We start from the raw sequence: 17,800 nt of genomic DNA, 5'->3' as shown, positions 1-17,800 counted from the left end.
CCCATCCAAACCTTCTAAAACCTAATAGAATTATAGATATGAAGACTTGCTGGGAAAAGATAATCAACTGAAAACCAAAAAAGAATTAGAAAAGGTGGATATTAAAATGAATTGGTGGTTGAGAATGCAAATCGAATCTAGATATGCTAAAGACAAAGCGACAGGTTTTAACACAGAGCAATATGTATTTGACTAAATTTTGTTGGGCCCACAAGAAAAATTAATCTCCAAAATATATGCATATTTACTTCAAATGAAGATACAAGATGAAGTTGTAAAGGACTGTATGGTTCAATGGGCAAAAAACTTTGGTTACAATATAGCATTAGAAGACTGGGAGAGACTATGGAAACTTCACGTTAAGTTAACTAGGTCAGTAACTTTCAAAGAAAACTTATATACGATGTTTTATAGATGGTACCTGACCCCGCAGAAACTCTGTAAGATTTATACTAATATGTCCAATAAGTGTTGGAAATGTACTAAACAAATTGGTTCTTTTTACCATATGTGGTGGACATGTGAGACTGTGAAAGATTATAGGAAAATGGTGCATGAAATGTTACAGAAGATTATGAAGACACAGATTCATTTCAAACCAGAATTGTTTTTATTGAATATATTCCCTGAGGACTATTCTAAAGAGATGAGACATTTGTTGGCACATTTTAACACAGCAGCTAGGATCCTTTTGGCACAGAGATGGAAAGTTCAGGAAATTCCCAAGAAGATGGAAAAGTTCTGGACACAGCTGAGTTGTACTTCCTATCCCAGCTATTAGCTGGGAAATCTAAAGAAGAAGCAAGAAAATATTTGATGAAATTTTATACCTGGTTAGATAATCAAGACTCTTAAGATTCTCTGATGTGAACTTATTTTCTTTTTTCCCTGTGTTTTATACTATAAAATTTATATTTATTAGAATTGTTAAAATTATTAACAGCCTTAACAAAAGGTTTATACTATAACATTTGGAAACAGATTTTGTGTAGTTGAGATAAAATAATAGGGAACAGTTCATGTAAAAATATGGTAGAATTATTTTTTTTTTCTTTTTGAAAGTATTCCTATGCATAATAATACCGGACTGTGTTGTGCTTTTTTTATTTTTTCCTATTCCTTTTCTTATCTAAAACCAATAAAACTTTTTGAAAACGTAAAAAGTTCCTAAAAGGAACAATGCATCTGGGACCTGCAGTCAGAGATTCCCTACCTGGAGTCTTTCGAAGGTGTTACAGGCACTGACAAAAATGCCATTTGAACCCCTAAAGTCTATAGAGTTAAAAAATTATCTCGTGGAATAATTTGCTTCTTCTTAGTCACAATTACCTCATCTAGAAGGATTTCTGAATTTGGATCCTTATCTGTTGGAAAAGAATTATATATTTTTCATAATGATTCTGTGGTACTAAGGACTGAACCCTTTTTTGTGCTAAAAGTTAATTCTTATCATATAAACCAACAGTTAATTCTACTTTCTGTCCAAATTCATCTCATCCAAGAGAGAAAATTTGGCACAAATTGGATGTATGTAGGGCTCTGCATGTTTATTTATAGAGAACAACTCACTTTTGAGGTCCAGATTACCTTTTTGTGTCTGATTTGTGTCTGACAGCTGCTAATTTAGGCAAGAAGTCTACAGCAACCGTTGTTCAGTGGATAAAAACTTTGCATTGGCAAGGGTTATGAAATACCAGGCCTTAGAAAGCCTAGAAACGTTATGACACACTCTACCAGGGCAGCAGCCATGTCTGTGGCATTTTTAACTAGAATGCCAGTGGAGGAAATTTTTCAGAGCAGCTACTAGATCCAGATTTTCCACATTTCTGAGACATGATAGAATAGAGCAGTTAAATTCTGTTACAAGTTGCATTTAAAAAAACAACAACAACAACCTTTTTTGTCCTTAAGAATTTATGGTTATGGAATTCCCACCTGTTCAGCTATCTTGGTTATATAACCAGCTTGGATGGTTTCCCCCACTGAAGGAGAATGAAACATTGGAACTTACCTAAAGGTTTCTTCTCTTCAATGGGACAAAGTCATCCACTCTACCCCCTCAAAAACCCCCCAACAATAACTAATCATTAAATGGTCAGGGAGCTGGGTATAATGACTGGAGGATCAGCCTTCTTCAGGCCCAGGAGTGTCATACAAAAAATTACATAGCCCTGCCTGGAGCAGGGGAAGGCATGACCTTAACCAGCTTGGATGACTTGCCCCACTGAAGAGAAGAAATCAAGTAAGGTCCAGTGTTTCATTACTTGAATGGAACTAAATTTATATTTACAGAATACAGATTGTGACTGTCTCAGAATGCCCAACAGCCCTGTATCATTGCCCAGCAAGGACCGAATAAACTTCCTTGCAGCGCCATAGCCAGACTTTTTTAGGTTGAAGGGGGGGCTTTTTAAAAATTCAGGGGACATCTGAATTGTTAAAAAGTGTCCCCACCTAAAAAATTGCTACTGTGCCCCCACCCGACCTTCCTTCTCCACTGCCCCATCCCTGGCATAGCTTGAGACCACCCCACCTCTCCTACCATTCAAATTGCATGGAAGGGGTGGCAGGAGCAGCCTCCAGCTTCCAAATGTGATTTAAAGACCCTGCCAACCAGCTTGTTGGAGGGGTCTTTAAATCGCTCCCAGAAGTTGGCAGCTACTCCTGCCACTCCGGTGAATTTGAATTGCCTGGGAGGGAAGAGGTGACAGCTGAGGCCCTGCAGCTGGTTGGGGGCCCTGAGTCAGGGAGCCCTGCCCAGAAGTCAGGGGGCAGGGCCCCACAGCACCCCCTGTAGCTACAGGCCTGCTTCCTTGTTCCTAGTTTTGCTTTGTCTGCAAAACAGAATGGCTGAATGGCTTGTCAAGCATCTGGAAAGCTGCCATGCAGGGCTTGTGGGATGTGTCTAGCTTCCTGGGTAACAAAAAACCTGATTTTGTTTTTAGCAGGTATTAGAAACTACACAGTATTAGAATGGTCTTAAAAGTGAGTGTATTTTGTGTGCATGTATATAATATGAAAACATCCTTTTGTATTTGTTATAGCTTATTTAAACCAACTGATTATACATATGCAAATACAGACTGCAAGGAGAACACCAATGCCAAGAGAGGAATAGACGCATACTGTAATGTTTCTAACAACAAAGGGATGAAAATGGGAGACCTATGGAAAAACAATACGCAGATCACACAGTATTCAGATTTTAATCTGTTTAGTGTAAATGATGTTTTTTCAACTTCTGCAAATGGAGAAGGAATTGAAAAAGTACAGTCATTTCCTTGTGTTTCAAAGAGCTCTAGTGTAGAAGGTAAATTTATGGATTTTCTCTGTAATTTTTTCCTGCACAAATGTTTATTACAATACAGTCTTCATGCTATATCTATGAATAATGTATATTCATGAACTGAACAATAGACATATAAAGTAGGTAACAGTATTCATGCAGAAGGATAGAAACAGATTAAAAGAAAATATATTAAGCACAAAAAGTATGCTTAAAGTAAACTGGATCCACTAATTGTAAATAAAGGCAGGCCTCTGATTCAGTGGGAGCTTAGCTCCTGAACCTTTCTGAGAGCTCCACCTCCTCCTTTGGATAGTGCCACCTCCTTGTCCATTGAATAGTATGTGCAGCTGCATAACAATCCCTGGGTGAGCTCCACCACCTGTTTTTCTACAAAATGACCCCTGAATAAAGGTATGTCTCAAAGAGCTTGGCATGTGGCTGTTTTGATGACAGTAGGATGTAGGATAGGCAGGTCCTGTCATGAGAACTGATGAAAAGAAGGTTATGCATTGCCTTTCCATTTCTTCCAGAGAGTCAGTTTGGTGTAGTGGTTAAGAGCGCTGACTCTAATCTGGGAGAACTGGGTTTGATTCTCAACTCCTCCACATGCACCTGCTGATGTGACATTGAGTCAGTCACAAGTTCTTTCAGAGCTGTTCCTCTCAAGAGCAGTTTCTGTCAGAGTTCTCTCAGTTCCACACAGGGTGTCTGTTGTGGGGTGGGGAAGGGAAAGGAGATTGTAAACTGCTCTGAGACTCTGAGTGAAGGGCAGGGTATAAATCCAATCTCTTCTCCTCCTCCTCTTCTGCTTACATTGTCCTATTTTCTCTCTCACTCCTTACATTTTATTAAGCTGTACTGTTGTGATCTAGAATTATTTTCCCATTCCCTAAGCAATTGTTCTTCTTAATTTTATACATGGGTGTGGAGGAAGAATGCGATAAAATGACTCTTCAGTTCTGAAGTAATCTTTGTAAATTTCTATTTCTGTGGGCAATTACTAATTTACTCTTTGCTCATTCTCTGGTTACCGTAGTTCTTTAATTATTCTCTGTTCTTTGTTTATTCTCTTACTGATTTAAATAACCTTTTTCCAGTTTGGATTTTGCCTTGGACCACATCTACCCAGGAAGGATAGCTGTTGAAATGTAGGCTGCCATCCACAAGTTGTTAGGCTGCCTTGGCATCAGGGTGTGTGGTCTAATATGCAAATGAGTTCCTGCTGGGCTTTTTCTGCAAAAAAACCCCCTCTGCATGTTATTATAGCAGTCTTTAACAACTGGATTGCACATAGTAGAATCTAGTTTTGAATGGTTGCTGAAATGCCACAATATCAAACCATGTGTGGATGCAGCTGAAGATTTCTTGGACTTTGTTATTTCAAATAATCTTTCTGAGAGTCAGTTTCTAGAAACAAAGTATTAGAATTCATGAGAACTGTATGATGGATTGAAATGAGGGCATCTTTGTTAGGGAAAGACATTTTTGGTTGACATCAGAGGAGCCAAAGAGAGGGAGGCTACAGTAAGAGCAACTGGATAGAAGAAGTCTGTAAACAAGATGGGAGAAGTTTTTCTTCTCATACTTGTAAGGGAACAGAATCTGGAATTCAGAAACTGGTGCTTTTTCTTTTTAATTTCTATGGTAAATTCAGATTAGGGATAAAAAAACAGCATTTATTTCATACTTCTATGGTCCCTTTGTAGACATAGAATTCTTAAGAGAGGCTTGACTTCCAGGAATTTTCCTTATGTCCAGAGTAAATCAGTGTATAGGATGTCTTGAAGTCTTTAAAATGCCTTACACCCCAGCCATGTGAATATGAGTAACGATTCACTTAGTGAAGAAGTGCTATACTTTGTTTTGTTCATCCTGACTCTATTGCCGATTATTGGGTACCCCTGAGATCAAGTATAATGAAGGAAGGAAATAAAAGTTCTTTCTATCCACTTTCTCTGTCCCATGCTTAATTTTATAAATCTCTATCATGTCCTTTCATTGCCTTTTTTCTAACTGAAAGGCCTCACTCTTTAGCTTTTCCTCATAGGAAAGGGGCTCCAAATCTTTAATCATTTTGATTGCCCTCTTCTGCGCTTTGTTTACCTCTGCAATACTTTTTTTAAAAAAAATCTGGCAACCAGCAGTGTACACAGTATTCCAAATTAGGCCTCACTAAAACTTTATATAAGGGCATTACTATATTGGGTGTTTTATTTGCAGTTCCTTTTGTGATAATACTTAATGTAGAGTTTTCCTTTTACAGTTCTGTTGCACACTGACTCCACATTTTCATCAGGCTTTCAATTACTATCCCAAGGTCTCTTTCAGTCTTGGACTCAACTATTTGTACCCCATCAGCATATATTTAAAGTTAGGATGTTTTGCTCAAGTGTGCATCATCTTGCACTTACCTATATTGAAAATAATTCACCACATTGTTGCTCATCTACCCAGATTGGAGGAATCCTCTTGGAGCTCTTGACCGTTTGCTTTGGTTTTTCACTATCCTGAATAATTTGATATCATCTGTAAAATTAGCCACTGCACTATTCATCTCCAATCCCAGATAATTTACTAACAAATTAAATTGCTGCAGTCCCAATACTGATTCTTGTGGGACCCCACTACCTTCCTTCCGGGAGAACTATCCGTTTTTTAATAATCTCTGCTTTCTATTGTTTAACCAGTTTTTAATTCGTAAGAAGACTTGTCCATTTATCTGCACTAATTGCTCTAGATGTCCAACAAACAGGACATAGAGACCTTTCCTTGATGTTGTCCCCTAACACTGGTATTCAGAAGTTGTCTCATCCACTTACCACCCCATAACGACTAATTTTTGTTGGGAGTCTTCAGTGACTTTAACCAGAAACCTTGTGGGACATCAAATATATGAAACACCCTTAACCAAATGCTTAATCTTCTGAAAAAAACTTCAAAAGGCTGGTCAGGCAGGATTTCTCTTTATGGTGGGTGTGGAGAAATGCATTTTCTCCTGGAGGGAGGCTGGCAAGCAGCAAAAGCCTTCGTTGTGTGTTTTACCAGTTTTTTTTTCTTTGGTCAGAAGAGTATGTCCATAAGCTGGCACATCAGCTCACCTTCATACAGATGCTAATGGATTTAGAAAAAGAAATGGTCAGTCATCCCCCTCCCCTCTCCTCTTCTTCACGCAAGAAATGGAGTTGGGAGGTGTAAAATTCTAGAGAGGCTTGAGGAAGTAACACTTTGGAGATCACAGGAAAAGAAGCCTTAAGCTGGACTGACTGGGGTCAAGGTGGACAAAACACAGATTTGTTAAAACCACCTTGCAAGGGGAAAGTGGGCTCCTTGTGATGCTGAGCTGAACCACTTGTCTGGGGTTGGGAGCTAGCCTCCATTTTGGACCATGTGGCTGTCCTAGAGAGCTGGACTAACCCTCAAGGTAATGAACACTTGGTAGGGAGCAGTAACTTACTAAAACTAAAGAGCCTGTCCTAGTTCAGCAGCTGTGAGGACACATAGCTGAGAGGGACAGAGGAATTGCATTTTACCAATGTCTTTTGTTCTTCCTTGCTTCTCTGTTGTGGTGCTAAAAATATGCTTGTAAATGTTTTCTTTTTAATAACTACTTTAAACTTTTGATTCTGGAAGTGGTTTGCTATACCAAATAGACTTCCACTGTTTCAGATATGCTATTTTAAAAGGCAGCCCCAGGAGGAGGGAAGGCAAGTAGTTGGCAACTAGCTATTCCCCCAGGGGTGTACAAGGCATTAATCTGTCCCCATGATAGTCAGGCACCAGACTAGTGGGAGATGCCAAGGCGCAAGGCCTCTGTTTGGAAGGGGAACTGGGAGTCCTGATCCTCTCAGTGGAAAACCCCTATATTGATCAGGTGGTGATAGCAGCTACTGGAACAGTAAAAGGAAAAGCCCTTCCAGGGGAGTTGGGAACCCTGAGGAGGGCAAGGCAGAAACGGGACCTGCAGGCTAGAGCAGGCACATTCTGCCACAGAGGGTATACTGATTTTCCCTCAGCAGGCACTGTTCCTCTGTGTGCTTAATACTTCTATCTTTAATAACATTTTCTGCTCATTTACCCAGAACAAATGTTAGGCTAATTGGCCTATACTTTCGTAGATCCTTGCTGGCCCCCTGGCCGATTTAATTGACTAGTTCCATATACTGGTTAGAAGCAAATAGTTTTGTTTAGTTCTGTGCTGTTGGTACATTGAAATACCATTTATGAAAAATCACAGAAATTGCTTATGTTTTCTGTTCTCAAGTTCATACTTCCATTAAAAGTTGGTGTATACACTTGCAGCATCATTGTTACATGATTTGTTGAGATGATCTAGAGTATCAGTGGTAAGCATGTTTGATCCTTAATATGTCTCTTAGATTTATAGTTGGCCAATAAGATAACTTGTATAAAAAAGAGTATTGCATACAAATCCAAGAGTTCACATACAAATCTATGGTTTTCTCACAAGTTGTAAAGATTTTTTATATTTTGTTATTTTTTTTTGTTATGAATGTTAATTAAAACAAATATTCATTCATTAGGAACAGCTAAAAAGGAATTGATGATTTTGCGACCTGTGACTGAAATCCGTATCCTTTATGTACTGTGACCTGCTTTTAAAAATATGATATGAAGCATAAGCCTAAACATTGGCAAGGCTGTTGTTCAGTCACTGTTTAAATAGATGAGCATACCCCTCTGCCTGTTGATGTAGCTTGCTAGAATCTCCATGTGAGATTGCACAGAAGATTGATGATGATAACAGTTGCATTTACCATAACTGCTGTTCATCAATTATCTTCTGTGCAGGCACACATACCCTTCCTCCTGCCCTGCTGCATGATCTGTTCGGTGGTGTTAGTGGTACTAAGGGTGGAGGGGACACTGCCGCACAGGAACACGTGGTCCCTGTGTGAATAAGCTTCTGGCTGTGGTGCAGTAAAATTAATTTAGGTTTGTTAGGACAGTAAATATTACATTTATTTCAATTTAGTTTCAAATGTATGTTTTTTGCCTGAAAAAAAGAAGAAAAAAGTCCCCTCCCCCCCCCCCGCCAGTGACTCCAAAATTTCCAGAAATTTTACAGCTCTATTCAGAAGTAGCTTTCATTAAAGATCTAGTGATCAAAAAGTGTGCACACCCATAGTCCTTTATGGAGAAGGGTTTTAGAATGCTGTTCTGAAGAAAGTAGGCATTAGTGGAATAGTTTAACCACTGTTGGAGTGGCTCTACTGTAGGAAGAGTGTTGCTGCATGTCCTTTGCTTTTAGATCTTTCCATGGATCCTGAGCACATGTGCATAGGGCCAGTGCATACTACCTTGATTTAAAAACAAGCCTTGGTTTATATGCTCTGTGACAACTCTTGGTCTTTTATAAAGTGAATGAATGGGTGTCAATTGCAATCTAGCGGATAACTGATGTTATAATTTCTGAGTTTATAAATAGGTATTGATTCTTGATTGGGTTAGAACTTGAAGCTGGAAAGAGCCCTGGGTGACCCTAGGAGCCTGTTCTCCACATATCATCATTCCCTGCATGTATTGTCATATGTGACTTGGGGCCTATGGACATGCATCTGCACTTCTGTATGCCTTCTTTATACAACCCCATCACAAAAAACAGTGAATACAAAGTGCCTTTGAGACATGGGTCACACACCACACATGAAATTCTCTGTATGTTCCAGAGAGAACTGGGGCTCTTTTTTATATCCCATCATTTGCAGAACTTGCAGATGGAAGACAAAAGTATTAATTGCAGTGAAGTATTTGCATTATTGCATTAAATTGTTTGCCGTAAATATATAAAACTTTGAAAGAAATTAATATTTACAATAGTGCAGATGCTAGCTTCCTCAAGAGGAAGACAGGAAGATAAACTTCTGGAAGAACTGGGGTGAAGTTAGGAAGGAAAGAGAAGGCCGACCTTTTCTGGCCCTGTCCTTTTTCTGCCAGGTTTTGTGTGACCAGTTGCTGTTCCTGAGAGGCACTGGAACAAGGTAGAAAGGCAGCTAATAAATCTTTAAATAAACAAAACTGCATATTTTTGTAATTATTACTTCAGTGCAATTTTTTAAAAGTATTTTTTTATTTCATAAATGTTGTGTTGATGGCTATTGTGTTAATGGCTATTGCTGACTAATGTATTCATAATGGAGCTCATGTTCTTGAAGTGCTTAACAGTGTGTTAGGTTTGATAAATCAGTATTGCATGTATTTCATCTTTTCCTATAGATTTCTGTCTTCTGCTTGGGATTTTTTTAAAAAAAACAACAACTCAGTGGCTTCAAAATACCGTACCTGCAGATTTTTTATCTCAACTGAAACGTTTCCAAGCCTCTAGTCTAACAAATATATAAACGTAGAACATCTATATTGAAATCCTTATTGTATTGTATTGTAGCAACAGAACATCTATATTTAAATCTTTGTTGTGAAGTTATACTTCTATCCATTCTTCAGTTAATAGTTTGACTCCTTAGTATGATTTTAAGCTGCTCAGTTTAGAAATATTTTCAAAGAGTTCCCATACTTCAATTATATTCAGTCCAAGGCTCTGGATGATGTAAGTATAGATTAGTTTTAAGTGTTAATTATTATGTATGCATTTATGACAATGTATGAGCATTTGTTGCTAATTTCATAACGTTTCACTTTTCCTTTTCCTTTTCCTTCAAACAAAGCCTGTGCAACTTGTGACTCACTAAATTGAAGAGAACAGTGCAATGCTATGAAACTAGACCTTTCTATGCCCATCTCCTTCTTTGGAGGTTTTTAAACAGAGGCTGGATGGCCAGCTGACAGCAATGCGGATCCTGTGAATTTAGGGGGGGGGGGCAGTATTTGTGAATTTCCTTCATTGTGCAGGGAGTTGGACTAGATTACCCTGGAGGTCCCTTCCAACTCTATGATTCTATGACTGGAATGGAATGGAATTAGATGGGTGTAATTCTATTTTGTGGTATACTGATAGGCTGTCATACATAGAGAGTAGACTATATGCTTGCAGGGACAGAAGTGTAGGATTGCAGTGTCTGATTCTTTTATGTGCTGTACCATCGAGTGAAATAAGTGCTTAAGAAAAGCATACAAAGCAGTGTACTACCATACCATTACCAACCATGCCACTGTTGCATGCACTTTGACGTTGAAATAATGCAATAAGATGCAGCTAGTGGCAGTTGGTGAGGCAATGTGCAAGTTGGGACTGCTGACCAGCACTGCAATTGATGGAGAGCATTAAGATTACTAGGTCCTAAGCTTTGTCTTCAGGTTCTCAGATATTTGAACTTGGCCATCAGGGCCCCAATGTACATTAGCAGGTTGAAATCTCAGGACAATCAGCCCATACACTTCCTTGATGGATTCTTTTAAGACTTCTACGTATTCCTGGCTGTGGTAACTACTCCACATGTAAATTGGAGTTGGGAGGCTATAAACTGCCACTAACAGATTACATTTTATGTTTAGCTGGTAACTTTATCACAGAGTTAATTTCCATGTTTTAAAAATTTGTGTGTGGTGAATTTTCTGACTCTTCAAAATCACAGTTGTGACATCACAGATTCACATACACCATATTGTGTATGCTGATGTGTGGAAGTACTGCCATTCACAGTGCTATTCCATGTGAAAATACCTAGTCCTGCCAGGACATTGCCTATGAATCTCAGGGTTTGGCATTATGGAGACCTGGCAACCCTTGTGAGCAGGGAGCTTATATCCTACCTGCAAGCAACAGAAAATAGAAAAGATGGGGATGCCTCTGTTAGCATTATACAGGCATGCAGATCCTGATACCTCATTTTGCTGACTGGCAGCCTGTGCCTGCTCCAGGAACTTAAGTCAACTGCATGCTTATATAGCAACTGACTAAGGCAGCTCCTGCTTCCCTTATTGCCTTCTAGGGTTTTCAGGAAAGGGTAGAAATTCCTCTTCCCCCTCAGTTGTCCCACATTAACAGTCCCACTGGTTCCAGCAGGGAAACCATCTCAGCAGTAGCCACTTATTGGGGTTCCAAAATATCTGTGCTCATTTATGATGCAAGATATGCCATTAAGAATGCTGAAAAATTATGCCTTTTATAGAACATGACCTTGTTTCATAGATAGAGTTTTCCCCTTCCTTTTGTTATATTAGAATTTTGCACAAACTGAATGCTCCAGTTATTCTTATGATTTATGGGTGTAAAATTGCTAAAGAATGATGACTTGGAATTTCCTCTGAAATCGTTGTTAAAAAAATTGGAATTTCCTCTGAAATTGTTGAAGAGCAAAACTTACTGTATATTTTATTGATAGACTTGTGTCAGTGCCCATATACTTCTGTGAGTGCTGCTTTCTCCTGGGACTCGAAAATGTATTTGTGTTCGTAATACTTTAACAGTCTTTACTGCAGAATGGCCTTAGCTGCTAAACCACATATACTTCATAATTGCTCAGTGGCAGATAGCAAGGGAAAAACTCTTGCTTCTGTTTTACCTTTTTTACTCTCATACAAAATAAAAAGTTTACATCTGGTAACAAAAAATATCATATTTGAAAATCTGTATTAGCTGTGATTTGGTAAAACGTGCATCAGTGCTGAAACAATGCATTCTTTGTGTACCAGTATTTCCAAGAAGATTAGTTAAAACAGATGCACCCAACTGTGTATGTTGCATTTACTCCTGTGGTTTGCCCGCCCCCCCCCCCCAGCTCCTTTATACAGACAGAAATTTTGTGATCTGCGCTCCAACTGGTTCTGGGAAGACTGTGATGTTCGAGCTTGCAATTACCAGGTTGTTAATCAAAGTGCCAATGCCTTGGTTAAATATTAAAATTGTCTACAGTAAGTATGCCACGTTGTTAAAGAAATATATTATTATTAATGCTCAAGAATGATAAATCCTGTATCTGTGCAGATTTCTGTAGCATATCACCCTCCTAGCTGATGCAGAGCTTGTACATACTCTCTCAAGAAAGTCAAACTAGAGGGGTTCTCTCTTGCTCCCCTTTGACCGCCCTCACTGACCTTCCAAGCTCAGCTCTCTAGTAAGCTCTGAAACCCTGGCATGTAAACTCCCGGGTAACCTGCATGCCTCTTACAGAGTCAGTCTCCACCTCCAGGAATTAGATAATAGCAGTCAGCTAATTCCTCACTCTTCATGTGCTTCTAGAACACACACTGAAAGCTAGAAATTAATTGTCAGACAGACACAGGGCCTGTCTGGCACCCTAGGCAAGGCTAACTTCTGCCACCTCCCTGCACTGATAACATCACCAAGTCACATCAGGGGTACCCAATTTGGCGCCTCCAGAAGGCCTGTGCCCTAGTCAATTGCCAAGTTTGCCTAGTGGCAGGGACGGCTCTGGACAGACAATATTCTCTGAAACCACACACTCTCAAGCAAACAGATGCACACTCACCCTTCTTTGCCTCTTGCATGAATTCTAAGCCCACCTCCTCTGTTAGAAGCCCCATTCAAAAACACTGAATGCACCTACTCCAAAACTGCTTCCAGGCACCAGTTCAGGGTTTTTGTAGTCTCCCTAGGATCAGCTGGAAGTGTGAGGTAGAGCTGAGTGTCATCTGCATATTGGTTTTACCATGCAATGAATGATATGTCTGCAAGTAGATTTTCAGAAGTTTAACAAACTATCTATAAATGTGTTCATCACTTTGAAGACTTCTGTTAGCATATAGGTCCAAAACAGATTAATTCAAGCTGGGGCTTGTAAGAAGAGGAGCATGTGAAATGTACAGGAATATAAAGTTAGTTTGTGAGGAAAGAATGGGAGCATTTTAAAAAGCTCAGTACAGTGTGTTTGAAGACCGGTTTAATCATGTCTTATTTTTCTATTTTTTCCTCCACTGCTCTTTTTATTTTTAGTGGCACCAATAAAAGCTCTCTGCAGTCAGCGTTTTGAGGACTGGAAAGAAAAATTTGAACCTATTGGACTTGTATGTAAGGAACTAACAGGAGATACAGCAATGGATGACTTATTCGAAATACAACACACTCATATTATTTTGACTACACCAGTAGGTTTCACACGTGCCTTGGCAATAATGCTGACCTATTAAAATATGCATTTTTGTACATAAGAATAATAATAGATCCTATTATATGAACTTCATTTCTTATAAAGATATCTGATTCTCAACATGAGCCTATCTGTGGAACCTTAAATCCAACACTGAAGACGTAAACAGACAAGACAGATCTTTCTACAAACCTGAGGAAAGCCCCAGGTTTGCAGAAAAATCTGAAATCTTAAAAAGGGGGAGGGTTGTGAGATAAAACCTACAATGTAATAGAAGCAGCATCTTTACCTTTAAGAAATAGATGTTCTCTCAGTGGCCTTTGTGGCCGTTGGTAGGCAACCACAGCAGTATTGCCAGCCTTCAAGCTGTGTTTTCTGTCAATAAAAGGCTGGTGTGGTTAGCAGGGCCATATCCAAGTCTTTTTAGGCTTTGAGGTAGGACACCTTAGGGTCAGGCCCACCAACCATCACCTGGTGACTTGCTACCCCTCAACCTGCATGAGTCACCCAGGCCTGACTTTTTGCTAGTATTCAACAACAGCCACTCCACAAAAACCAGTGTGGTATAGTGGTTGGAATTTCAGACTAGGAGATAGGAAACTCGGGTTTGAATACCTACTCTGCCAGGAAAGCTGACTGGATGACTGTGGGCCAGTCACTCAACTCTCAACCTAACAAATGAAGCTGGGAAAGCAGATAGTCTAATGGGGCTTTCAGGGAAGGGAAAGAAGAAGTAGCGGGGGAGACTAAATGGGATGCCCCCGCCAAAGTCCTTGCAGGGTTAGGGTTAGTAATTTCTTAATTACATGAACCCTTAACCCTTACTCTATTAAATGTCTTTCAAACCATTAGAATTTCAAGGCTTCTTATCTGCTTGTATAACTTCCAAGCTCCAGTTATGGAACTGAAACAGGTTTGGTTGCCTTGGTGGATGACCTGTGCTGGGAGATGGACTGGAGTGTGACACTGTTAATTCTCCTAGACATCTCTTACGTTAAGTAAGTTTGGCCATCCCTGCCACAGATCAAAGACTACAGAGCTGAGCAGTGGTCCCCAGTAGCAAAACCACTAGGCAACACTGCCTCCCACTCTCAACCCAGAAAGACAGACCAGAAGGATACCTTGGGTGATGGTACTAAAAAGTCAGTGAGATGTCCAGGAGAATTAACAGTGTCACACTCCAGTCCATCTCCCAGCACAGGTCATCCACTGGCTTGGAGAATGCATTTAAAGTCAAAGTTGCTTTCTTTCTACTTTCCTTCCTTCCTTCCTTCCTTCCTTCCTTCCTTCCTTCCTTCCTTCCTTCCTTCCTTCCTTCCTTCCTTCCTTCCTTCCTTCCTTCCTTCCTTCCTTCCTTCCTTCCTTCCTTCCTTCCTGTCGTGTGGCTCTGAAACAACTGCCTTGGGTGGGTGGGAAGACACCAAGGTTGGGGGGAATAAATGTTTTCACTTGGGTGAGTGGGTGAGAAGACAGCAAAGGTGGGGGGCACTCACTCACAGCCTCTTTCTAGAGCCCTTTATATTTTCCATTACAATGGGCCTTATTCTTAGTAATTAAATAATATGTTTAATTGGATTTCTATGAAATGCTATTTTGGGGTTTGATGTGTAAATTGGTGGTACTGTGATGATGATAATATATACTATTTAACAATTTTGTTGCAAGATCCCTTTTAAATTAGTGGAGGAAAGGTAGTGATGGATGATGCTTAATATTTGTAATTAATATACATTTTTTTTCTTTTTCTCCAGGAAAAGTGGGACAGCATGACTAGAAAGTGGAGAGATAACTCTTTAGTTCAGCTAGTGAAATTGTTTCTCATTGATGAGGTATATCAGTAACGAATGATTCATAATGTTAGAGCTGTTAAGCAGTGCATATTATTTCATATATGTTTTAATTTTACTTGATAGGTACATGTTGTGAAAGATGAAAGCCGTGGTGCTACTCTTGAGGTTGTGGTTAGCCGGATGAAAACTGTTCATTCTTCCCTTTCACATAGCTCTAAGAACCATGACACAGTCCACCCTATGAGATTTGTGGCGGTTTCTGCCACAATCCCAAATGCTGAAGATGTAAGAAAAGTTCATTACATTTTTTCCTCTCGCTTCAAAATGCTGGTGTTGTGTTTTTTCTTAACAAAAATATACATTCGTATTATTGTGTTTAATGGGAAAAGAAGGTACTACTTTGGAGTTTCCGATTGTTTTGACAGTCTTCTAATTAAGCAGTAATGTAAATGTACACTTTAAAAACAAACATTTTACTTCTCCTTAGTTTATTAATTTCGAATTGGTGAACACAAAATTTATGACACTAATAATAAGCTCCTTTACTTGATGCACTAATGAGCAAGGAATAATGGCTTGGTGGTATATAGGGTTGCCCAGGTCCCTACCTTGCAGGAGCAGGGGTGGGTGGGAGAGAGCTCTCCAGGAGTGGGGGGGTGGGGCAACCATAACATGTGACGACCCTATGTCACTCAGAAGTGATGTCATCACATCCAGAATACTCTGGTTTTGGGCAAACTCTATGGTAAAATTGGGCTCAAACTATAGAGTTTTGCCCCAAAACCAGAGTGTCTCTGCAAAACATCTCTTGTGTGTTGATGTCACTTCTGCATGATGTTATTATGTTGGGGTTGTGGCTGTTGGGGGCGGGGCTTTCATCCAGGCAGGAACCTATGAAATCGGGAGATTCCCCACTCCCACCTGAGGAATGGTACAGCACATGCATTGCAGGGTTTTTTTCTTGGTTTGACGTGACTCCTCCAGTAGTGCCAAATCATGAGCAACTTGTTCCCTGCCCCCCCCCCCCCCCCACTAAATTCCTGACGTTTCCTGGCAAGGTGTTTTTAGAATATTGTGCAGGATTTTGTGAGGTTTTTTGATGTGAAAGCTGCTTGTGAGATTCTGTGTTTTTGCATGTGTGTATGTAAATTCTAAGGGGGGGGGGGAGATTCCCAAAAATCTTTTCATTTATGTTGACATTTGTTTCTCTGTTACTCTGTTGCTACTGCACAATTTTTTCTTTTACTTGAAAGGTTTCACTGAGAGATCCAAGCTAGTAAACAGGATTGCAATGTGAACTTGGTGATGTCAGGGTGAACCATAACTGTTCAAGATATTACACTACATGATGCTGTCACAAGAACAATCCAAATCTTTCCATTCCATCATTCTGAATTGGGTGTTGAGTGGAGAAGAGGAAGTGCTAACAATGCATTAACTAACCAAATGTGCTAACACTCCGTCTTTTGCCAAACCGTCTTTGCTGTTTCAGTGCCCTGGCAAGACTTTTGCCTTACTTTAACTTTAGTTATGTATTTGACTAGTTATTGCAGCAGAATGTGGGTGTGGATGCATGTTTGCATATAGGTGTAGTCTAATCATGTTGCATGTTTTTAACATCAAGTGTACTTAAGGATTTATCTCCATCCACATTCTCTCCTATCTAGTTAACTATATGTGACTGAGGTGATGAAAAAAGTGCCCTCATCACACATGGCAAAATCTGTAGGGTTTTCAAGTCAAGAGATATTCAGGCTTGCCATTGCCTACTTATGTGTAGCAACCCTGGACTTTCTTGGTGATCTCCCACCCAAATACTAACCAGGGTCAACCTAGCTTAGCTTCCAAGATCTGATGAGATTGGGCTAGCTTGGGCCATCCAAGTCAGAGCTTATGTGACTAGATATGGACAAATAAATTTTGGATTGGTTTCTAGGGTTCTGAGGTATTACCTTGGCTTTGGCAGGGGGATCATTCTCACATGCGCTCCATGATGATGTCATCTGGAAGTGATGTCATCGCACTGGGCATGTAGCACCAGGGACACTCTAGGATTTGTACCATAGAGTCTTTACCCAAAGGCTGGAGTGTACCCGGCATGATATGCCCAGTGTGATGATGTCACTTCCGGATGATGTCATCATGCCAGGCATGTTGCATGACGATAGAGCTCTTTCTGGGCAGGGATCCCTCCCAGTGGCCTGCTCTGTGCCAGCAGGTTGGGGACCCTCAAACCAGGGGATCTCTTGCTCCTAGTGGAAGTTTGACACTCCTATTGGTTTCCTAGTCAGCTGGTTCATGTTTTTTCTTTCCCTCTAACACCTGCCCTGTGAACTGTTATGCACCCTTTCTCAAAAAGAGACAGACATTTGCTGTGAAGGTGGGTCTCCTGTCACCAAGGGGAAATATCAGTTGAATTAACCTCTCTCCCTGTTTTGGCTCAACATGTTGATATTGGGCTAAACAAACAAATAGTTTAATTCTGTGTAAAGCAGCTTCTTACATTCATTTTTTAATCATTTCTAAAGTGAAGGCCAGGGTATATGAGTGCTACTGACCACTGGAGTTGGACTGGCTTTCTCTTGAAAAATATTTTATATTTAGTTATATATTTGTGCCATATATTTCTGTACTGAAAAATGTACAGAATGTCTTTTAGACTATGAGTAGGTTTCATAAATACCTGTCCTATGATC

The 17,800-nt window shown here is 39.9% G+C and overlaps 1 protein-coding gene across 1 annotated transcript in view; it reads left to right on the top strand.

Annotated features, from left to right (window-relative positions):
- The window catches only part of HFM1 (helicase for meiosis 1), a 74,322-nt gene that overhangs the window by 6,384 nt on the left and 50,138 nt on the right, over positions 1-17,800 (top strand). The window contains exons 4-10 of the mRNA XM_060233033.1: positions 3,045-3,310; positions 7,831-7,878; positions 9,784-9,854; positions 11,986-12,118; positions 13,161-13,312; positions 15,066-15,143; positions 15,228-15,389. Of these exons, the coding sequence (XP_060089016.1) occupies positions 3,045-3,310; positions 7,831-7,878; positions 9,784-9,854; positions 11,986-12,118; positions 13,161-13,312; positions 15,066-15,143; positions 15,228-15,389 (910 nt within the window). The remainder of the gene's footprint in view (positions 1-3,044; positions 3,311-7,830; positions 7,879-9,783; positions 9,855-11,985; positions 12,119-13,160; positions 13,313-15,065; positions 15,144-15,227; positions 15,390-17,800) is intronic.

This window comes from Heteronotia binoei, chromosome 2 (assembly GCF_032191835.1).
Source record: "Heteronotia binoei isolate CCM8104 ecotype False Entrance Well chromosome 2, APGP_CSIRO_Hbin_v1, whole genome shotgun sequence".
Taxonomy (NCBI): Eukaryota; Metazoa; Chordata; class Lepidosauria; order Squamata; family Gekkonidae; genus Heteronotia; species Heteronotia binoei.
Note: the sequence above shows the minus strand (reverse complement) of the source record. Positions and strands in the feature narration are given on the sequence as shown.